Genomic DNA, 24,642 nt, shown 5'->3' with positions numbered 1-24,642 from the left:
ACTGATGTTTACCTTCAACACCTTCGTTAAGTATCTTATGGCAGAAATACAGTCCAAGGACATTGGCCTTTCTAGAGATCTTAAGCTCCTCTTGAGTTAAAGTTATCTTAAGTGAGGTGAGGCAGTACTATTCCATGGTCTGATTCTCCAGTTTAACTCAGGGTTTGTCAATAAATACTTTATTTGCCATTTACCGAAGTACAAGTGCGTTGGAATGCTTCTCTTTACCTAACTCATCTTGCTCTCCATAGCTTGGGTGGGGGTGGGGGTGGGGGGGGTCACAGTGTAGGGTCAGCCAATGTGTGGTGCCGCCAGAGCTGGGGCTTAAGGGCCCACAGACATGTGACTGTTCTGCCAAGGCTGGGGCTTGAACCCATGACCCACTGCTTAGCTTGTTGAGCCTCTCACCCCCCCCCCCCCCCCCCCCTTGCTGTATAACAATACTGCCAGACACAGCAGTGCCTTAAAGCAAGCTAAGCTAGTGAAGCAGGGTTTTTAATCACCTATAAATAAGACATTCTGGCAAAATTAGTTTATACAGTGATCTCACCGCATTAATACTGATGTCAGTGATAGACAATATTTGGGTTACCTCCTCGTTGTCTCCTGACAGAGATGAATGAGTTACATCCATGGAATTCCCAAGAAGTGTCGAGGCCCACCAGCCTCAAGTCGCATGTACAAAGTCACAGGGTAAGTAATGGAGCCATAATCACCGAGTGGTAAAAGTTCACTTAACCTCCAAGTGTTACTTTAGGTGTGTATCTATCAGAGCGAGGCAAGTCATACACAAAAGCCGGTGTGACATTTCACAGGTAGAGACCTAACTGCTGTCTCTCACCAAAGCACGAGTGATTCGGGATCTGGCCCATACCCTTGGCACATACCCTTGTGTGCTTAGCAGAAAAGGGGTCTTATGGGTGCAGCTGATGGCCTTAAATCAGTGTTTCACGATCCAGTCCTTGGGGACTCACAGACAGTCCACATTTTTGCTCCCTCCCACCTCCCAGTGACTAGCAGGGAGCTCATAGGGGGCAAAAAGATGGACTGACTGTGGGTCCCCGAGGACCATATTGGGAAACACTGCCATTAAACAGTTTTAATCACCCTGCAGCCACTAAGGTAAGAGAGTTGCCTGTCCATGGATCCAGTCCACTGGACCTTAAGTCTTCTGTTCCCAGTGCACTGGGGACTGTGAAAATGTCTGTATATTTAGGTTTTCCCAAACGTAAGGGGACATTTTTGGGAATTTCCTCACAAAACCAGTGAAACAAAATATATAACTGGTTTGGTTACCACATGCTAAAATGTATTCTTATGAATGTTCACTTCTTGTCGACGTTGATAAGGCTTTGGGGGTGGGGGGGGGGGGGGGAGTTTGGAATAGTGTATTTTAATGAAATAAGTCAGTGTGATGTCCCCACACTGAGGTATAAGGAAAACTGTGTGTGAGGAGAGTTACTTCATGATAATTAGCAGTAATCACATCGCTTGATCCTGAGTGCCATTTTGATAAAACAATACGCATTGTGTATGGACCACGGTTATCAGAAGATCTGGGGTGTTTTAGATGTAAATACAAGATGTTCTCTTGGAGCACCTTTAACTAATGGGGATCCTTCCTACCTGCTGCCATCAGGTACTGCAATGCCAGCCCCCCCAACAGGACAACCCCCTCCCCTGCCATAAATCTGTCCTGGACAGCATTTTAAAACATATAATGACACTATGCATAACTACTCATGACTGTGTATGTTACATGTACACCCTTGTTTATATTCATTTTTGCATTGTCTGTTGTATTCACATCTTGTCTTGCACACTGTGGGCTTATACAGAGTCCAAACACACTTTTTCTGGGGTTATACATTTTTTATTAACTGTATTTTGTTTATGGCCCTTCCCAGTATGGCTGCTGCAAACAGTGCTTAGCAATGACAGCATAATGGCCACACGTGACATTAATGGTTAAGGCGACACAAAACAAAACTAAATGCATACCTTGGATGAAAAAAACATGAAAGATTCCAGGAGCCCAAGACTAATTTGCTACCTGACACAGCCAGGGTTTGCTAACACTTTTGATGTTTATAAGTACTGTTATGTAGTACTAACTCTTAGTCAGTGATACTCAATAGTCTGGCATGCGCAGTGTTTGTTGGCAGACTGGAACTGATCTCATCCCTCAGTATTAAGTATGTGCGAAATTAGATTTTTTACCCTGGCTTAAAAAGAAGGGATAGATGGATTATAGATCAAACAGACTGACTGACTCATTGGCTCAATTGTGTTAGAACTAATAAATACACCAGCATAGCTAATGATGTACGTTTGTTGGCTGTACTGAATGTTACTAGGCAGTACAGGCTTGTCTGCCCCATGACCCTCAGTGAAACCTTTGAGTGACGAGCCGACACACTGCCTTGCATGTCCCCTCGCCTTGCATCCTCTGTCCCATTGACCATTGTGTTTGTCTTACTGGTGGGCATTGTTGACACCCGGGGCTAATGGACCGTAGCATCTCTGGTGGGCTTCCTGGCCCCCTGAGAAAAGCGGCTCGTGAGCACAGGCAGTTTGCAGTGCAGGGCCTCACACTGAGATCGGCCTCTGTGGACGTGATGATGCTTGTTTTTAATCCACTACCTTGGCGGCACTGCTCAGAACCACTGCGTAACGCATTCCTGGGTGCTGACCTCTCGGTGTGAAGGTTCGAAAGTGTAAGAATGGATTTGGGATGCGAAAAAAAAGGGAGGGACATGAGGTCACAGGGTCCTGCTGAGTGTCAGGAGAACATCTGTTGTCCTTTGAGAGTTGCTTTGATTACTTTGGTGGCTTAACAAACACTTATGCTCCACATCTTCATTTCCTACATCTCCGTTTCAGACAGTTCCTCCGCGGGCCACTCTCAACACAACACCATGACTTTCTCACTACAGCACGGTGAAAACGCATCTGGTTAAAGCTTATTCCTGGAGCTCACCTACTGTGTCTTTAAAAATCTGTGAAACTGTTTATACAAATTATTTTTCGTATGGAAATTAAGACACATGATGTGTTAAAAGAACTTTCCACATTTGAATGCTTATTATGCTGAAAGTATTATTATTAGAATGTATTATTAGGACAATTCATACAAGTCCTGATATGCCCTCTGTGATAATTTCAAACTTATTACTGTGACCCCAGTGAATCTACAAATCACTGCAAGCATATAATATACAGTTTTCCGAAATAACTTTTAGAGGTTATTTGTTACTTTTGACTTGTGAATATGATACAGTCTGCATCCTAGTTAGAATAGCATATTCTACAGAAAATATAATTTATTCTGCAATTTACTTTGTAGATGAAGCCTCTGGATTATATTGCTACACAGTGTCAGGGCTATACTGGCTGAAGAGTAAGATTAGCATTATTTTATTACCTAGCTGCTGCAGGTGCTTCTTTGAGGTGTTGAAACTGCAGCCCGTAATCCAGAGAAGTAAGTCTTGGATGGGAGCATGATCTCGTATGCTTGAGTGAGAGCTCAATCTGAAATTGCCAAATATTTACATAGTCTGAAAGCAATTTGTGAAGACGAATCCCTAAGTAAAGAATACAATAAACAATAATTAACTGTGAAAAGTGACGTAAATAGCTCTTTATTTACTGACCGTAACCACTGTCAGACAGTGGAGAGCCATCAATACATCCCACATACATACAAAACAGTTTGTCACTCGCTAACATGCAAACATATATACATGGTTAACTTTTTGAATACAAATATGACGTTTCGAATAAGTATACATATAAAAATCATACAGATACTGTTTTACAAATCACTTTCAAAAAGGTTGTTAAAATGGCTCACTTTGTCAAAAAGTCGTATTGCAATTATCGCAAACTTTGTAAAGTACGCCAAGAGAATTCAAAAGGGATTTTTAAAGTAGGTCTTACAGGCAGCTATAGCAACTGAAATGTGGGACCAAGAGGTAGAGAGCTGCTTTAAGGGGAAGGTAGCAAGGCTACAGGAGGAAGGGTGCAGACTCAGAGGGGATTAGAGTGCCAGACAGGAGCTTGTCACTAACAGCTGTCATGGCTGTTGATTGAAAGTGTTTGTGTTGCGTCCAAAATGAAACTGTTCTGACAGTTGCAAATACGGGGCTCTTTTAAATTTAAAAATGACAACAGCGGCAACAACAAAGGACCTTAAAATGACACATTTTCACTCTAAAAACACCATAATGGAGAAAAAAGGTATCTCTAGTCGTGATGTGTGCTTGTATTAATATATACCGTGTGTCATAGCGGATGGGCTATTTCGAAGATTGGGTCCTCAGCCCCCTGGTCATTCTATTCTATTTTCGCCATTTAGGAAAAGAGCATTTACAGCAATGGCAGGGTTTTCTCATCGGAATCACGGCATTCCTGACAGTTTCCATAGCTACTGCATTAAGCATGACTTTGGATTGATTTTCTAGCCTTTAAGATACCCGACAGTACATACATAATGTTAAAGTCCAAGCTTCTGTACGGCAGTAAAGTCATCCCTTCATTTTGGAGGTGAGCTGGAGTAGCCAACACAAAGGGCAGGTGTATCCACGCATGTGTTATACACGCCACGTAAAGTTTGTGAAAACACTGACAAACCACTGTGCATTAGTCACCCTACAGCTACAGTGTGGGCTTCTAGTTGAGGAAATCGTAAATGGCTAGATATTTAAGGGAAAATACAATATGTCTGGAGAACGGTCATCTATTTATAAACAATTCATACAAGTCCTGTGGGTACGGTTATCCCGTGATTCATCCATCCATCCATCCATCCATTGTCCAAACTGCTAATCCCCGCGGGGGGTCCGGAGCCTATCCCGGAAGCAATGGGCACGAGGCAGGGAACAACCCAGGATGGGGGGGCCAGCCCATCGCCGGAAACAATTACATCATTCATTATAAATCATTTAGGATAAACCCGCATTCCAGTTACCCATTGTAATTTCAATATGTAAGTAAATTCAGTATGTCAGTGACAAACTGTATTGCTTACACAACATTCTCAACATACAGTTGAGAAATATACATATGAGGTAAGTGTATTTTTAAATTGTGTGTTTTGGAAAATTCAGGAAAGCCTGAGAATATCTGATGAGGATAACTGATCATTTCCATCTACAGTTGATGTCTGGCTTTCTGGTTTTATTTAAACCTGTGATTAGGTGCGACTTTAAAAAGTCTCTTCAAAGGCAACAGATTCCACCCAATACATTTCCAGGAGTGTTTTAGTTTGATGTCTCCTGAAAGTTCTTTCATATCCTCCTAGGCTCCATCTTTATCTCCTCCAGCAGGTCGATCAGCTGATTGAAGCTTTCCTTCACGGCCTCCATATTGTCCAATGAGCTGCCCCGAAGAATCCACCTTTTCCCCCTCGCAAGCGGTTCCAGTTCAAAATATCTCTTTATCTAAAAAAGAAGGAAATACAAAGAATAATTAGGTTTTCCCTCTTGGCATTTTACATGTTTTGTGACAGAGAAGACCAAGGTGTTCGGTCAGTTTTCTGCTGCAATAGTCCCAGTGTGGCTGAGACTCCATGAGGTTTCCGGGGATGAAAATAACATCCTACACAGCAAGCAGAGCTTCGTCACTACAGCCAAATAACTGAGAAAAATATATAAACTTTTAGCAATAAGAACGGGATACTTAATGCAAACACTCCTCTCTGGGCGCCATTAATGACAGCACGATACAGAAAAGCAATGACCGTATGTCAGTTTAATGTTCAGCAGCTCATCTGTTTTACAGTTTTTGGCATGTTGTTACAGCAAGAACAGAAGAAAACCATCTGTTTCACCACAGATGGGTTAATGGTCAGGGGGAAAAAATTGTTTCAGAACAGGCTTGTGTACTTAAAACAATTAAAGCAATTAAACCAACCGAGCTATTTTCAAAATAAGATCCGCGTTTAGGTTCCATAAATTTACTATAAACATAGAATTACTATAATTCTAAATATAATTCTAAAGTAATTCTAAGAATTTAAACAAAAAAGTTAAGCTATATAAATTTATTAATAATGGCCATATATTTACTTAGTAAATATGATCTATGACTGTATTAATGGTTGAAACATGTTTAATTAAACTAAGGAAATTACAGTACATCAGTATAGCTACCAGAAAGTAAATAATATTGAAGCCGTCGCATCCTACGTAGCCCTGAAAACATGTGGTTGCATGAATACTGCGTCCCTGCGCAGTGTAAATGCCACCTTTCTGTAATGAAACACGCTTCTGATTGCGGGAGGAGACTGGAACATTCCTGATGCTAGTTATGCAGGTGGAAGGTGTTCCTCACACTCAGCCACAGTCCATTGGAGGGAGAAGAAGCCGCGGATGCAGATGGACATGGGGAACGGAGGCCAGACAGCAGTAGCAGCTATCAGGCAGCGTGCAACATACATGCACATGCATTCAAAGCAGACACGTTGTGAGACCCTACCACCATTTTATCAGGCAGCAGCCTAATCAATTTTCGATTTTCTAATTGTCTGAGTAACGTCTAGTTTCTGTGAGCAGACCTACTAAAATCTTAATGCATCTAAAAATAAATTACACAGTGGGCAGGCGATCGACGCGAATCGTGAACAGAGGTGAGCTGGGTATGTTGATACTCACTTACATTGATTTTACTGATTCAGATTCAGTTATAAAAGTCAGTTTTCCAAATCCATCCCTTTACAGAACGAAACCGAAAAAGTTTGAAATGCCATCATCAATCTGATTACGAATAGTATACCAATATAGTAATCATTTATGGTGTTTGGAAGATTACTTTTACATTTTCAGAACAGCAGTAAGATCTCTTTTTTAAATAGAAATAATTTAATATCATCTAAACTTGAGACAATGAGTGAAACACTGAACATGACTTGTTTTTCATTCTGAAACTTTACTTATTATCAGCATACAAATGATATTAAGGAATGCCATCTATGGATGGCTATGTAGTTGGCCAGAAGAGTGTCTGGCCAGTCTTGAACACCGTCTTCCCATCAGGGGCCCTCTTCTGGAGGGTTCTGGGTCTGCACTGGCAGCCCTCAAAAGCCGCTACAGAACCTCCATGTGCTCGGAGCTCCTCTGACTCTCCATGTTTTCTGGCTAAGAATACAGATGACAAAAGCGCAAGTAGAAGTCAAGACATGCTGCCACACATATTACTGTGTGATATTTTTACTTCTTACATTTGCAGCATTAATTATATAAAACAATCCAGCATATTGTTTTCCAGAATTAGATTTTTCTTCATATCTTTAACACTAAAAATTTTTGCAAAAAAGCCAAGCGAGGAGTTTCTCTGGGATTAACGTTTAAGCACGTTTATGTTGCTTAATGGCCTCATTTGTCATTAGAACATGTGAACCCCACAGGATGCTGCCAGATGGCTTTGTGGATGACTGCTAGGTCACTCAGTCTGGGTCATCTGAATCCAGTACCTGGACCCGTTCAGCTGAGGAAGCCAATTATGTCCATGAAAGGTATGTAGCAAAGGGAGGGAGAGAGAGGCCTAACTTCTTAGTGTTAGCTGCAAGGTAAGGCCAGTCAGCAAAGGGAGGGAGGGAAGGAGAGAGAGAGAGAGAGAGAGAGAGAGAGAGGTGGAAATGAAGATGTAAACTCAAGGGGAATACTTTGACATGTGACTCTAACTTGGAAATGTTTCACTCACAAATATGTCTCAAACACCTCATGTTCCAGAAATATACACTGATGAGACAATAATTTCAGAATTACGCTTTAATTCATAGCTTTGTTACTACCAGGAAATCTTGGAGTCCTTGAATTGCCATTCATCTTAAATCTAAAGGACGCTCCCACTGGATATGCAGGGACGGCTGTGTCCAGCACACTGCTTTTGGCTAACAGTACTACTGCACTCTGTAGCTTGAAGAGAACATTTCCTGATCAGGCAGGTCAACAGGATATACGCTACCAATGAATAGTGTTCGCACATACTGTGATGTTCTTTACTTGCATGTTACTCACTTAACATTTACTAATAATATACTCAATATTCTTCCCTAACAAATAAATCTACAGTATGTTCACCATTTGAGTACCTTTATTAGCAAGAAAATACCATATCTTTCATTCATCAGTGTAACCTCCCCTAGCAGTTATAACAGAAGAGATATTTGAAGAATTCTTTCTAGCAGCAACATTACATATTGCTCTGTTTCTTGGGATGAAACAGTTTTCTAGTGCATTTAAACTTAAAGGACAGCCTAGAGTTTGACTCTGCCATCACCACACAACCAGTTAATAGGATGTCAGACATGTTATATACTATTTCCATGTTATAAAGGAAACTTGTTTTATTTGACTTGTATTTTCATTTATGGTTGTTCACTCAACTCTCCAATGCTTAACAAGGGAAAAAAAATCTGCAATTTATGAAATAAATGGGAAAGAGTCAAACACCTGTGGCGTGCAAAAACTTTTGACTGGTAGAGTATTTCATACCATACATGATAGACCTATATAAAGATTTGCTCTCATTTTTTCAAAATCACTTAAAATGTCTTTAAGTTGAATCATGCAGTCAGATGTCATTGAGCAACTGTATTAAAAGTGGATCTGCCCAGTAATGCACAAAAGAATTATAGTACTAATGATAGCATGAGAATATTTGGTTGTAAGATATTATGGGATACTGGGCACCACAACGCAAAAGTGAAACGTGATTGACAAGTGTCAGTGATCCACTCAGAGGCCTGCAGAAGGTTAGGCAACCCTGGTTCTTCAACGGTCACATTCGGGTTGAGGCATAAGCTTGGTAGGTAGCAAAGCAGCACATGGTCATTTCCCTCAAGATTAATGTTACCCACACTGGACCAAGAGCTTTAACAGAAATGAACAGTCCGATGAGGGAGGCTTTGATGGACCAAATCACCCATACAATTGACAAGTGGAAGTGTTCGGGGCATATGAATCAGCAGCGTGCCACAGCAGATGCGGTCTGGTTTCTGAGAGACTCTAATCCTTCTGCTAACCTGTCTGCTACCTGGCTGCCAGAGTTCAGGTCCAGAAAGTAAAAATCCAGACCAAGATTTTGTTTCAACCAACCAGTTGAGTACTCTGTAAATGTGACTCTATACTAAACTGGCTGGCTGAAACAAAATATTGGTCTGGATTTTTTCTTTCTGGATCCGAACTGTCCCCCTCTGTTGGCTGCTTTGAACAATGTGTATAGCACCACCAAGACCGGCAGTGACCTGCTTCACCAATTCCGTGGAAGCTGTCCAGCTATGTATGCTGGCTTCACCATCTTATTCATCAATTGCTGTTAAAAGGTTTGCTTTTCCAGGGAGGATATTGACAAGATCAGGCTAAAGATGTACGTAAGTAAGACACAGCGAACTTGAAGAACGGGTGTAAAATTAAATTATCGTCGGATCGTCTGGCTCATGACAAACAGGCTGGTTGGTGTAGAGATGTGAAGTCAGTCAGTCAGACATTCAGTCGTTGTGGAGGACAGCCTACCTCTGACATAGAAGCCAAGTTCCACTGTAGCCATCAATAATGAGGGAATATTTTGCTGTCAATGGAGGGAGAAGAGACATCTGCATTGTTACTGTACAGGACAACACTTAAAAAAAAATTCAATTGGTGATTGAATCAGGATGTGAGATGGCATAAAACCAGATTGGAAGCTGAGGCAACTCCCACCCCGACAGTCCTAATTTGGGTCTCCTACCTAGAGGACCCAGAAGCACTCTGTGCAGTTTCCTTCATAAGCAGGGGATTCCCCCTTTTAGGGTGCAATTGTCCGGGGGTCATCCCATGTCCCATGATCCAGGTATATAAGATTCTAACAGGTTTGGATGCTGCAAATGGTTACTTTAATATTAGTTTAAATACTAGAACGCGTGGTCATAGGCGGAAATTATCGAGAGAACGTTTTAAACTGAATTTGAGAAAATACTTCTTTACACAGTTAGAGTATGTTAGAGTATGGAATAGTCTTCCTGTTAGTGTAGCGCAACCTAAAACCCTGGGTTCCTTTAAATCAGAGCTAGATAAGATTTTAACAACTCTGAGCTATTAGTTACGAGCGTAAGTTCTCCCCAAACAAGCTTGATGTGCTGAATGGCCTCCTCTCGTTTGTAAATTTCTAATGTTCTTATGTCCAACACATAAGGTGGAGTTCTTAGCTCTCAGGTGGGCCATGGTGGACAAGCCCTGTGAGCGTTTGTATGGCACTGAGTTTGAGATCAAGGCTGACAATAATCCTTGACCTACATCATCAACACTGCAAATACATATGGATAGGGAGTATTACAGCTATCCCTGATACTCTGCTTTTATCAGAACAGGCATAAACAGTGGATGAAAACACAACTGCCTGTCACATTATCGTGTTTTCCTTTTAAACTCACTGTTAACTTTAAACCAGAAGTCAAGGTCCACGTAGTTTGTGACATCTAATTTGATAGCATTTCATGTTTTTTTCCTCCAAAAAGGACTTTGAATAAAATACTGAATATAAAGTTTTAAAAAATAAGTTACACAAAAGAAGCCCTGTGATATTGCGAGAGCCCTGAAAGGAGGACACACTGTCTCACTCCATCAGTCCTCTGTGTGGCGTGATGTGCGCAGGGTGGCCAAGAAAGAGCCTTCTGGCTTCTGCTTTTGTGCCTTTCCTGTCGGTATCCCTCTAGGGCTGCCTGGACCTTTCATCTTGCCCTAGACTTTCCTCCTCGGCGGCTCCTCGGGTCGGGTCAAGCGGCCCCAGTCTCTCGCTTACGGCCAGTACCCTCCTCTGATGTGGAGTCTTTGTCGAGTCTAAATACTCCTGAGACTTTTCATAGACATTTATTCTGGAAGGTTTTTGTGGGCTGTCGCAGATGTTATTTTCCACCAATTATACTTACACTGCCGGACACTCTAAACATTACCTTGAAAGCACCCATCTTGTCCTACAGACTAAAGAATCTGGTATTCCAGATGTTACTTTTAACTCTATGATGCTTGCCCTCATTTGCCATTGCAATTAGCTCCCTCATTACCAGTATTCAGTAATAAGAGCTTAGCTATGAAGACATACTAACACAACTAAACGGTGCCGTTAAAAAAGGTTAACAACATAATTCAAGTGCTCAATAATTAAGCCACCCATTTATCAGCCAGTTCACTGCAGGAATGACAGAATAGGGTGGAGGCTTTTTCCAAAAGTTTGATTACCTGTGAAATATGCATTGGGAGCTCTAGTGGCTGGATAATATGCTGAAAAGATTGAAGAGAGCCATAGCGCAGCTTCCCTGCCAGGGATCCGCTTGCCTTCACATTCACGGCACTATAGCATGTGTCTGTCTGGCTGCACAGCTTCATTACTCCACATGCAGAGCTCACACCAATACAAAAGCCCCTGTTGATCTTCACACACGTAACCCCTTTGTTGAAGATCAGTGGGTATTTTAAAATATGTTTCCTACAGGGACATTTCATTTAGCAGATGCTTTTAAAGTTGCATTTTGTTTAAGAGTGCATGGTCCAGCACCTAGAGCCAGAGGCATAGGATACGGGGGGTGATGCGATATATACCCCCCCAGGATTTAAATTTGTATCTAAATTATGTCCCATTCCCTCATATCAAACTCTCTCCTAAGGTGCTGCCTGGAGGACTCACTGACATCACTCTGCTGACACTGGGATTCAAACCACCAACCTTCTGAACACACATACAGCATTCTATCCCACTGAGCCACATACCAGCCCCCAAAGAGATGCTCCCAAGTGACATTTAGCTATTATCTAGACTCTACTCTTGCTCTTTATAACACAAATAATAGATGGACTTACTGACATCACTCTGCCAACACCGGGATTCGAACCCCCAACCTTCTGAACACACACACAGTATTCTAACCCACTGAGCCACCTACTGACCACCAAAGAACCAAGACGCTCCACTGGCTGAAAAGTTCCAAGTGACATTTAGCCATTATCCAGACTCTACTTTTACTCTTTATAACACAAATAATAGATGTAACTGAGATTGCAGAAGTGTCCACAGTAGAAGGGGCTTATGGGGAACTCAGGTGACCTTTATCAAAACTAGTGCGTTAATTTCATTTCACAGCATACAGTCAAAATTTCTGTTGGACGCATGATGTGAGTTTACCAAATCATGGTGCATCTGTAGTAATTCTGTCAGAGAAATCTATTCCAGGCCAGCATCCTGACAGGGGATGACATGAGGAAAAGCCACAATTCCTTCTGAGGCGTACTGTCAGGATTTCCCCCAACAGGGAAACTTGTGATGAGACTTGAGCCTGTATCCCAATCTCTGGGCACTGACCGAAGCCACATCACCTCACACAGCCATTGCTACAGAACTCACAATCTACTTTTACCACTGCTGAGCAACTAGAGTGTCTTCTGCACGACTGGTATACAGGGTTTTTAAAATGTAGGTTAAGGCGACTGTTTGATGGGAGATTAATACATTTTGAACAGTAATGATATTAATATCATAACAGAAAAACACAGATTCTTTTACAGATTCTAAAAGGGAATAGACTGCAGCTGACAGGACAACAATTTCCAGTTAACAGGAGGAATATGGCTAATATGGTATATATAGATTTAAAAAGACAGTCCGCTGCATGCATAAATCCTACTCTGTGGAATATCTATACAAATCAAACCGAAATGCCTCTATGAGATGAGAAGCTGGAAAATAAACGGCCAGCACTGCAATACAGTTTACTTTGGATATGCAGGACAAGTAAGTAGATATGCAGTAATCTAGTATCTTTATGGGTGTCATTATAAAATCTTATAAAGAGAGTAATGCTCATAGAAATTTTATTACACTGAATCATGCCACGTTAAGAACTGTTACAGCAATTGGTCTAGATTTACCGTCCTAGACTTTCAGAGGGCATCCCAAAGGGCATCTTTCACTTCCAAAGTGATATAGACATTTTTCCTAAAGACAGCTGACCAATGGGAGGTCACTGTCAGCCTGGGAGGCTGGTGTTTGGAGGGCATAAAGAAACACTGCTTCAGACCAGCATCCCTGCAGCTGAAATAGACCATGACGACATATATATGTATGCATACAACAAATACGTAGGCCCTCATAGATACGAGTTCTGGACAACTAGAAGGTTAATTAACTTTTCATTTTTGCAGTTTTTTTTCCCCAAATTGATAAGCGCCATGAGAACGTGTCTCTGCTAGGTTCATAAATGAAATACAAAAACTTGGATGAATCTGATCTTAGATTCTTTGCACACTAGCTAAATAAACTGTTATTGCAATAAATTAGTAAATCCCATGTCACAAACAAACAAGTCCAGAATGATGACCTAATCATGCTTTCGCATGCCACATCTACTCTGGCAACTTTGCTCCAAGAAGGGGAGGAAAATGAAAACCACATGCAGTGAATTTATATGCAGGGTCTACGTCTGCTCCAGTGTCTCGGTGTCACTGTCCTGTGAGGGATCAGGAGTCGCCGCCAAGTGGGTTGCCAAGCACAGTGACAGCTTACGGGACAGCAGGTCCCGCGGGGGCGTTGCCGGGGGCCGCTGGAGGAGCTGCCACTGGGCCGGGGGGGGCCCCCGGGCTCCTTTTGCTAGGCTGAGCACGGTCAATTGTGGGGCCGTAACCGCTGGGCCGACATTGACCCCCAGACATTTACAACCAGGGAGGTAAGAGGCTTCGCTGAGCTCACTTGGCCCGGTTACAGATTTACAGTAGCCCAATTTATTAAGGGCTGCGAGCTCCCTGACAGCTAACATCTGGTCCCGATGACTCGAATGGGTGTGCTGGCAGGCCGCCCGCCCTCGCTTCCAGCAACCCATTGCATGAGTACCTCCTCTGGGTCCCTTCTTACTTGCTAAGGCCTTTGGTGAGGCCATTTCCCTGCTACCTACGTCAGTGTCCCCCCACCACCCCCTCCTCCCCTACCTGCCCCCCCCACTCACTGCCCCAGCACTGACAGGTGACCCGCTGGCTGGCTGCAGACCTCATTTCTGCACATGGCATTTCCTATAAATCAAAGAGTCCATCTGAGCGTGATCTGAGGCGCGCAGATGTACCCCCCCGCATTGCCCCCGGGAGTCGTGATTAAAACTCAAGGCTTCTGATGTTTTCCTTCTCATGAACATCTTTAATTTTTAAAAAATCTTTAATCTCCTCCAGTTGTAGGAACTTATAACATTACAAGGTTAATACCCATCCATTCATCTTACAACCATTTTTGAAGAGATTAATGTAGAATATTTATATGATGTTAGTGTGTGTATATATATGTACATATATACATGTATGCATATATTCCATATATAAGATAATTTTTGTGTACATACATATGGTAAAGTTTAAAGTTTAATTAATAAATTATGCACAGTAAGACATTATTAACATTAAACACAGTAATAGTGAAGTATATTATTATACAGTACTTTGTAATGAAAATAAATACAGTACTTTTTAATGAAAGGGATTTTGATGTTTTAGAATAAATTCCCAAGAGACAATAGAGCAATAAAAAATATGATGTAACAAGGGATGACAAAGCAAAGAAAATCATATTTTTTATGAACAAGGCCCTTAACCTGCAATTGCTTCATTCTGGGTAGGATGTTAATCTACATCCAGCTCTATAAGCAAGTCCTCCAGCTTACAGGGAATAACATGAGGGCTGTTGGCAGGATTTGCAGTTCAACCACAAGAAAAAACCTCACACTGTTCCATTCAGACTAGTGTGGTGCTGAGGTATCACCAGCCACATGGCTGCACTCAGGTTCTCACCCCTGAGGTGGTTTGTCAAGTGATGGGTGCGGCAATGCACTGTAATCAGCACATGCTCCTTAACTCTCTCTCTCTATAACAGATACTGCAATAGCACTGCAATGAATGTGATCACCGAGAACAATAGAGGCAGTCTGGATGAGAGCTCTGTGGGGAAGTGTGGGTGTGGCGAAAAAGGGAGATAACTTACGAACTGGATGCAACTAGACTGCCGGGTATCACCATATTACAGTCCATATTCGCTTGATGTGCAGTTTGAAACTTATGAACTATTTATTTCTGTATATTATGATGGCACACATATGAGTGTCCTTGCAGTGCCAGAACCACTGGTACAGAGTTATGTCAATCATTGGGCTGCATTAGTTCTGCATTCCACCACATCTCAATATGGTTCAAGTCAGGATTTTGACTAGGCTACTCCACAAACCTTAGTGTTTCCTTTTATTCAGCCATTCAGAGGTGGACCTTCTCTCATGCTTTGGATTATCCTGCTTCATAACCCAGCTGAGCTTTAGATCATAGACCAATGACAGGACATTCTCCTTCAGTATTTTCTGGTAGGCAGCGGACTTCATGTGTCCCTCAGTTATGGCGAGTCACCCAGGCCTTTAAGCAGTAAAACATCTCCACACCCTCACACTACCGCCACCATGTCTGACTGTGGGCATGATGTTCTCATTGTAGAAAGCTGTGCTAGCTTTACGGCAGATGTAAAGGGGCCCATGTCCATGTTCCACTTTTGACTTTGTCTTTGCATATGTAAAAGGAGTCTTTAGATTCCTCTTGTCTAGCAGTGGTTGTCGCCTTCTTCTGTCGGTTCTTCTGTAACTTCCCAGATGAGTCCTCCAAGCACTCTTGGAATCATTTTCTAGCCCAGCCGCTCTTTGGCACATTTACCACCTTTTCCCCTTTTGCAGATGAAGGTTCTTTCTCTGGTTTGCTGGAGTCCCAGTTTTAGAAAATGTTTGTAATCCTGTCCCAAGTGATACTTCAGTAACTTACTTTTTCCAAGTCTTCTGGGTGTGTATAGTGTAATTTAACCCTTTATCATTTAGATTAGGTTCATTAGTTGATTGACTGACTAAGGGGGGCGATTGCATTGTCACATTCATGATATAAGGTGCTGGAGCTGTTTCTTTCTTTCAATAATCTACATGATCATTAAAAGCTATGTATTCATTTTACCCAGGTTATCTTTTGTGTTACACTAAATTTGTCTGAATATCAGAAACAGGTATGTGTTATGAATAAGTGAAAATAGAGGAAATGGGACTGTTACTGCAGATTTTATTGCATTAATCTTAAAGAAACTGACTGTAACAATGAGTGCCAGTTACTTATGGTTCAGGTTCAGTAGAGTGCAGTGTGTTTCACTCATGCTGCCCTAAATGATGCTGAAGCTGCACAGTCACAGCATCCCGCTTGGGTGACATCATTCCCCCCCCACTCCAGATGGGCCACGCTGACCTCCCAGGGCGGCTGCAGAGTCGTGCTCCATGTTCGCAGCACCACTGTGAGTCACAAAGGTCCAAGGGTGTCACAGTTGACAATGACATGCACGACGTGCTAGACATCTGATAAAACTTCGGGGGCCTTTTTGTGTGAGATGCCGGGTGGAAGTGAGTGGCTGTTCGCTGCCACCCCATGCGCAGAAAGGCTTGGTCATTCACAGCATGTTGAGCTGACAAAGAGCATCCGTGATCTGTCTACTTCCGAATCATCTGCACGTCCTCCTGGAAAGTTTATGCCTGACGTCCATTGCCAATTTGGAGGTGCATTCCTCAAGATGTCATGGATGAGGAGGTGGAGACTGGGAACTGCTCTGTGACTTAAAGCGCACCTCTGCACCACCTCTGCACCCCCTCTGCATCTCGTCATACATTATAACCAGCATTTTTACTCTTCTGTGCCTAAAATATGTTTAAATGTAATGGTGTTTATTTAAAAAATGCTTAGATCTTTACACATAACAATGAGTGTTTACTGCAAAATTAGCTTGAAAATTAATACAACGAACATGAACAAGAAAAGCAGGGACCATGAAGACGCCCGGAGGATAAAAAGTCTTCAACATAAAATAAATCTGATTTCAACAGGTTCGGGGGGAGGCAGCATGTGTATGACAAGCATCAAACCTGATTTAAATTGTCGTGAAATTCTTACAATGAAATAAATCTTTTAAATAGTTCAGTTGGCCTTAACTCAAACATGACAATAGTAATAATTAATTTGCAAGTTGTATATAGTTTACAATCAAACATTTTATGTCACCAATCAATCTCCTGATACTTATCTTTTCTTCTAATGATTCCTGATACAGTTCTGGAAAAAATTAAGAGACCATATTAAGAGTGTTACGATCGCCGCGATGGCAGGGGAGCGGGGAATCGCTCGGGCAGGCAGACGGGCAGAAAGCAGGCAGACAGGCGGAATACTGGGCAAACTAGGGGTTTATTCAAGGCACGGGACAGAACAGCTAGCACGGACATCTACTAACATCAATGACAGACAATGAACTGAGGCAAGTCAGGGACTGAAATAGACAAGACAACAGGGTACAGCTGGATACAATCAGGGAAGCACACGTGGATAATCAGGGGGGCGTGGCACACACGAGGATAATCAGGGGGGCGTGGCACACACGAGGATAATCAGGGGGGCGTGGCACACACGAGGATAATCAGGGGGGCGTGGCACACACGAGGATAATCAGGGGGGCGTGGCACACATGAGGATAATCAGGGGGGCGTGGCACACACGAGGATAATCAGGGGGGCGTGGCACACACGAGGATAATCAGGGGGGCGTGGCACACACGAGGATCGTACGAGCCGGGCATGACAAAGAGACTATATATATGTTTTTCAATGTGCCTTTTTAAATCCTGATTTAATCCTGGTTCAGCTGACAGTAGGTTACATTGAGCTGCTTCAAGGCTCAAAGTTTGTAAGACAGCAGCACACAAAACAATGTGAAGCAGGAGACACTGGGAACGACCAGAAACCAGCTAGATAAAGGGCGGAAGCGACATTCTAATGCCAAAAATGACTGTCAATTTATCCGACAATTTTTCATGAATCGAAGGTGACCTTTTGAAGTGACCTTCAAAAGGAATGGGAAACATTAAGTGCGGGTGTGAAGTGCACTGCTAGGATAGTTTGTATCAGGCTTCTAGAAGCAGGACTGAAGTCCCATAAAGTAAGGAAGAAGCCCTTCATTAATGAGAAATAGAGAAGAACCAGGCTGCAGTTTGCAAAAAAATAAAAGATTTTTACAGGTGTATACCCATAAATTGAGAAATCAGTAAAACAAAAAATTGTGCTTTGGGTCTCCTAATTTTTTCCAGAGCTTTATGTTTCAAATGGGGTCAAGCTCCTTCAAAACCATAATTGATTATTCACAAAAATATGGTGTAAATAACTCATACAGTCACCCCTTCATATCTGCGTGGGGTGGGAGCAGAAGATCCCAGCAAATGTGAAAATTCACAAATAATACCTGGGTCCATTATTTTGAGCTTAGATTTTCATAGAGACCTATAACATTCTTTCCTGGTTGTGAACAATGTGAGAGTTTACGTCGTGTCCTTGCACAGAATCCCAAAATTCAGAGCTAAAATCAACACATCCACTTAGTATCTCATGGGGAAGCTGATTTATTTTGTTACCTAGGCATAAATATGATAAAAAAATCACAATTTGCAATATTTGTTTTATTTTATTGAAGTCTCATACATTAAAACCTTGCAATCTTATGCTATATAGGGTATTTAGTCAGTGTTTCCTCCACGTTTTTGCTCCCTCCCAGCTCCCAGCCAATCAGGATCACCAAATACCTGGTATAGGAGCACTGGGAGCTGAGAGGAAGCAAAAATGTGGACTGTTCGGGGTTCCAATCAGACTTTTTGGTCAGAATTTACTGTTGTAAAATTGCGATTAATCAAAAAAACTTCACGATTAATATAGATTCCCAGCCCTATTAAAAATGCAAAATTAATGGCACAGAAAAGATTAAAAGTTACTGCAAGGACTTATTATATGATTTTTGTCCAAATTATTTTCAGTATTGTTTGTACATTTTTGTCACATCTGTCATCCAAAATTTTTAAATTGTCACGAATAACCAAAACTATCAGTGTCAGATTTGCGCATCTGGAGGGGCAACCGAACATCTTTCTTTCCAAAAATGAAAATATATAGACCAAATTGGCGTTAAGGCATTCTCACTGAGTTTGCATTTTGAAAAACAGTGACTGTTCTGCCAAACTTGGTGATGGTAATGAATCATGAAGTTTACAGCATACATAGAAGAATATTCACCAGATAAGTAATGTAGGTCTACAACAATGCTTTATATCAGCTCTGCTCCATTTCATGTCTTTAGGTGGTTCCGCCAGGGATCACTCCTTTTTGGGTGTTCTGTAAACGAATGTCCAAAAATCATTTCCAAAGAGTCATAAAACTCAGTGAGTAGTGATTTCAGAAGGTTTAATTCACGAACAGAACTATGACATCAATAAAAATATCAATAATAGTGACAAGATTTACTAATCTTTACTATATCTGCCTGATTCAGTGCACAGAAAAAGGTGGTGTGATGGTCAAAATTGTGCAATTTATCAAGAGGTGCTTAGTGGTGCCTGATATGTGACTCCTTTTGGGAAATCCTCTTTAGTCTGGATATATTTATAGCTAATAACAAAAAACAGATTCCACTGAGGCTAATAATGGTTTACTAATCAAATCAGCAACCCTTTGTGAGATATGAGGTTGAAGGAGGGATGGATGCATGGATGGATGGATGGATGCTTCTGGTTATTACTTGAAGATGAGTTTGTAGATTTAGAAGAACCATTAAATAAAATGGCAAGTGTTTTTTTTTCATAGAGGTGTCCATGTAAATTGTATACAAGTTGTGAAAATAATACTATTAATGAGAGCTATAAAAATTACAGCCCATGTCAACTTAGACCTCACAATGAATAACACCACCTCCATTAATTAAAGACAACGGAAAAAACTTCAAAGAAGCGCAAACCAAGGCACTGCAGCTACAAGTGATCGCCGATGCCATAGTAAGAAACACGCAGACAGGCCACACTCTGCAGGCACTGACAGACGTATTGCTAATGCAGCAACAAATGTAAACACACCCTACTCCCACCCTACTCCCACAAAGCACAGGCTTGTCAGTTTTAGCTCAGTTTTCATCGATCAGATTCAAATTTCGTCCATCTTCGTACATCTTTCCTTCCATGTGCACCTTTAATTATTGTCTCCTTTTCTCATCACATTTACAGAGCACAAAACAGCAAGGATGTTTACATTAAAGCTGACTGTGAGCGTTTTGCTGCATTCTGATTTGCATAAATCATGATGACAGTCTCAGTTTTACCCCAACACAGAAGCAGACAGACACCTAATTTCCTAGCATGCGACAGAGGCACCGTCTGGTTCTTGCCCCTGCTCGTCCGATTTTATTTTTTGTTTGGTGATACTTTGAAGACGACAACATTGTGTGCTGAGTGAATAATATTAGAGCAGTCTGTGGCAGTTTGTCTGTCATCTAGTTTACACTCATGCTAATACCAACTGCTGCCTACACCTCTGTGTCAGCCCTGGACAGCAGGAATCGGAGAGAGGAGAGGATTTGAGAAGACATCCATGTGCCAGGTAAATGAGAATGTATTTGCTATCTTTACCATAGTTTTGTGGAAACTATACAACGATCTGTGATCTCTTTAGAAAATGACAATTTTAACTTTCACAGGGGCATCTTAGGAAGATTGTTCCTACCAGAATGTATCCCATGATCATCAATGCATATAAAAATACAAACGAGGTTTAAACTATTTTTACCGTATTATATTGAGCAAATGAGCCATTCTTCATAGAGTTAATGATCCTGGAATTTTTCCTGCCACATAATCGGTACTTTTACCTTCAAGAGATCTACTCTCATTCCATTGCAACTTTTATTATGTTAAGTGTGTGATGTATTAATCATATTATAAAGAGCCCACCGCGTCATTTTTTTGTGTTTTATTTTATTGCTTTTTTCACATTTTCTGCAAATTCCAGCACTGGGCTTCTCTTATATGTGTGTTATTTAAATTTGTACCATTAATTATCCATAAAAAAAGACCTATGGGACTCTAAGACTCTCAACTAAAAAGCAGAGCACTGATGACCTTACAGATACTTTTGCTGCAGGATTTAAAATGGGCATCTTGCAATGTTTCCAAATGTGGAAAAAACACGCTTATTTAACCAAACATTCATGGATAACATATTCAGATAAAGGCTAATCATATTTATAAAATCCAAGAGACATTTTTTTATATTCTCTATATTCTCAATTCTCTGATTTTGATGCCACCGCTTTCAACAGACACGAATGACAAAATCAACAGAGACCAACAAACGTCTCATATTCATACCTCTTTTATAACATATAATTTGTTCAGGGCCGTCAAGTTAAATTCCTCCATGATATATGTGACAAGGCCATGGGACAGACGTTAAGTGAACATCAATCACGAGCCAGAAAGCGTCACAGTGGGGTGGATGGAGTTAGATCACATGACTGATGACCTTCAGCAGATGCCATTGCCCTCATGTGCTGCCGCTTACGTTCTTCCATGTGCAGAGACATTTCTCTGCTATCACAATCGTGGGATGGTCCTGCTGTCATTACGGAGGTAACGTCTTACAAAAAATGACATCTGCTAATTACAGCACACACAGCAGAATTACAAGAGAATAAGAATATACAAGTTAATTATCAGGTATATCATTTATGGGCACTTTCCATCCATCCATCCATCCATCCATCCAAGACTTTTGGCTTGTGTGCACACTGGTCATTTCTTTGGCACATAGTAGAATTTAAGCAATCACTTGTGTTTTATATAACGTTATGGCCAGGCTCTGTGTACAGACCACTGCTGGCTTGTCCCCATGGGACCCTGCAGTAAACCCAGAAGGGACAATCTGACAAGAGGCCAAGTGTATTGGAATAAATCAGTGAAAGTCCATGGCAGGGTATCTCATATGAATACATACAATAAGCACTCACTCTCCTGCAATTACAACATGCTTAAATCTGTTATCTTCCAGCCGACTGTGATAAACGCTAAAATGTTGCATCAAATGATGTCAAACGTTTATATACATTTTTTTGCAGACATCTTTGTCCAAACTGACATACAAGCGAGGAATGTTTGGCATCAGTGGGCATGCAGCACCCGCAGAGCAGGTGGGGCCCTGCTTCAGTGTCCATATGTGCACTGGATTCAAACCCATGACCCAGAACTCGAGTACAGGTCCCTAATTTCCTAACTGAAATCAGCTTCCAGCACCTTTATTGCCAGCCACTACAACATGACGGTTTCCACAAAACCTGGATCAATCCCGACCCTGATATAACATAGAGCTACTTCTGTCATCATATAGGATCATTGCATTAGACATGAGAATCTCCAACCGACAGTAAACTGATGATGGAGATCTAACTAAGGAATAAAAAAAAGATGGACTATGGAACAGAACCATTTGAAAACAGCTGTGCAGTTATTATAATGATTCTAACAGCACTTCCAGAATATTCCTTTACATAACACACTCTTACTTAAGGATGAAGAATAATGTGAGTATGATACTCATTGTCATGGAGACCGGAATATCCTCCAGCTGGAATCGGAAAACCAGATCTCTGACTTAAAGAAGACCTCTCACAAATTACATTATCTTTTTCAAATCTCCCAAAAGCCCTGTGTTTAGACCTCAAAAACATCTGGGTCTGAAAGCAACTGAGTAAGATTTCCTTGAAAGGGACGACAACAAAGCTGGACATTATTTAAGTGAGTGCCCACTTACTTTAATTACAGGGCATTTAATCCCATCCTTATGATTTAAACCCCAGTTAGTCTGCACAGAACATAGAGATATTTATGAGTAGTCACTGTAGCTTGAAAGTCACTGCAATGTTCTCCTTTAGAGCACAGAGATCATCACCAGACATAAGATATGCATGAGCCTTAGATGGGAGAACGTACATAGCAGGTGTGTAGCAGGTATGTAAGTAGTGTAAGTAGGTGAGGATCTAGTGCTGGGACATTTTTGTCAAACACAGTAGTGGGAAGGTCCCAGAGCAGGAGTTGGAGTTCACTGTCATTAAGGAGGTGTCATTTTACAAAAGTGACATCTGCTAATTACAAAACACACAGCAGAATTCTCATATAGGAAAAAAAAATAAATACAAGTTAATTACTGGGTATGTAATTTATGGACAGTGTCCATCCATCCATCCTCTATGTCCACTTTTCTGGGTCAAGGTTGTCGGAGGTGTCTGGAGTATATCCCAGACAGCAAAAGCACAAGGTTCGGGTACACCATAGATGGGGTACCAGTCAGATACGTGCCTCGACTTCTTCATACATTTCCTCTTTTTTGCCATCAAGGCTTTTTTGTTGAGAAGATGCCCATTTTATTTCCAAAGCTCCAAACCAAGCCTCTGGCACACACATCCTATCCATCAAGGGACCTCAATGCACCACGGTAGAACAGCAAACACAGAGGGCATGTAGATGAAATGGAGCGTCATTCTGCCTGTTTACCCTGAGAGGAACAGGAACTGTAGGGGTTAGTGACAAGGGGCGATGCTCTGTTTTGGTCTGACACGGCAAGAAAAAAAGCACCAGGCCACCTGCTAAAAACACATTAAGTGGGTGATTCAAGGTAAAAAGCTGAAAATGAAGAGTGTGAAACCCTTCTGTACACATTGTGGAGCTGTTTGAAAGGGCATTGGACAAGTTTAGCATGGATGGATGTGCTTCCTGTTAGCTTAAGCTAGATTTATAATTAAAATTACAAGAACAACAGCAGGGAGTGAAAGAGCTTCACTCGTCACTTGCTCTTGTCACCCTTAAATTGGCATTTCTGTGCTTAATGACAGGACAAAAATGCAGCTTCAGTTGCTTAATAATTCTTGTATGTTAACCTGGAAGAAGTTTGACAAGGCAGCCACATCAATAATAAAGGAAATAAAAGGGGACCCCACAGAAGTTCATTAAAAACATTGGCTGGGAGCAAGATCATGCTGTCTTCATTACCAAGCAGACGCTTTTTAACTCGCACATGGGGAAAACAACGGCGCTGACTGAACACTGAGCCGCCATCCCGTATTTCGCAGCACTGTGGGGTCTCAAAGCGATGTTTAAGTAAAAATAGCATATTCTTTCCTACTTGCATAAGAAACAAAGGTAACATATCCTCCACGCTCACAACGCCCAGACGCGACGCTCCTAAGTCTGTTCTCTTTTACTGGCCCAAAGCGCGAGTCAGTAGGTTCAAGGGCTCTTTGTGAACTGAGTGCGCTCATTTGTCGAAAAACACATGAAATGAAAGGTGGGGAAGGAGCGGGTCGTTCAAGTGTGAGAGTGACTGACCGTGTCGGCTCTTTGTGTCCCGGGGCCAGAGTGCATCCTACATGAGCTCCCAGACTCCCAGAGGCCTCATTCAGGGGTAATGTGCCAGACAGAACAGATTACTTACCCTTTAATGCTCTCTGCTTGCCAAAGAATGCCTCAACCCCTTGCCCAGTTTCTATGAGGCTGTTTTTGAAGATGAAGACAGCTCCTTTCTGAGGCTGTATGCCACCTTGGTTTGAAAACAAGGGGAGTAAATGAGCACGTTGGCGGCGGAGGGAACAGTAGCCTGACGGCGGTGTTCAGAGGGAGTCGTACATCTCCTAGTAGATGGGGAACTTTTTATTTTAACATTTGTATGAAAATCAGCAAAAAAAAAAAACTTCTTTTAGGGTTATGTTGCATCTAAAGTTT

At 41.7% G+C, this 24,642-nt stretch overlaps 1 protein-coding gene across 3 annotated transcripts in view; it reads right to left on the bottom strand.

Annotated features, from left to right (window-relative positions):
* Positions 1–4,795: 4,795 nt before the first annotated feature.
* Positions 4,796–24,642, bottom strand: part of LOC125727218 (ADP-ribosylation factor-like protein 15) — a 75,840-nt gene continuing 55,993 nt past the window's right edge. The window contains exon 5 of one of the 3 annotated variants that reach the window (XM_049003993.1): positions 4,796–5,441. In XM_049003993.1, coding sequence (XP_048859950.1) covers positions 5,289–5,441 — 153 coding nt within the window. In that variant the 3' untranslated portion in view covers positions 4,796–5,288. Of the gene's footprint in view, positions 5,442–7,060; positions 7,137–24,642 lie in introns of those variants that run through there. The other 2 variants (XM_049003997.1, XM_049003994.1) reach the window with 2 other exon arrangements.

This window comes from Brienomyrus brachyistius, chromosome 2 (assembly GCF_023856365.1).
Source record: "Brienomyrus brachyistius isolate T26 chromosome 2, BBRACH_0.4, whole genome shotgun sequence".
Classification (NCBI taxonomy): Eukaryota; Metazoa; Chordata; class Actinopteri; order Osteoglossiformes; family Mormyridae; genus Brienomyrus; species Brienomyrus brachyistius.
Note: the sequence above shows the minus strand (reverse complement) of the source record. Positions and strands in the feature narration are given on the sequence as shown.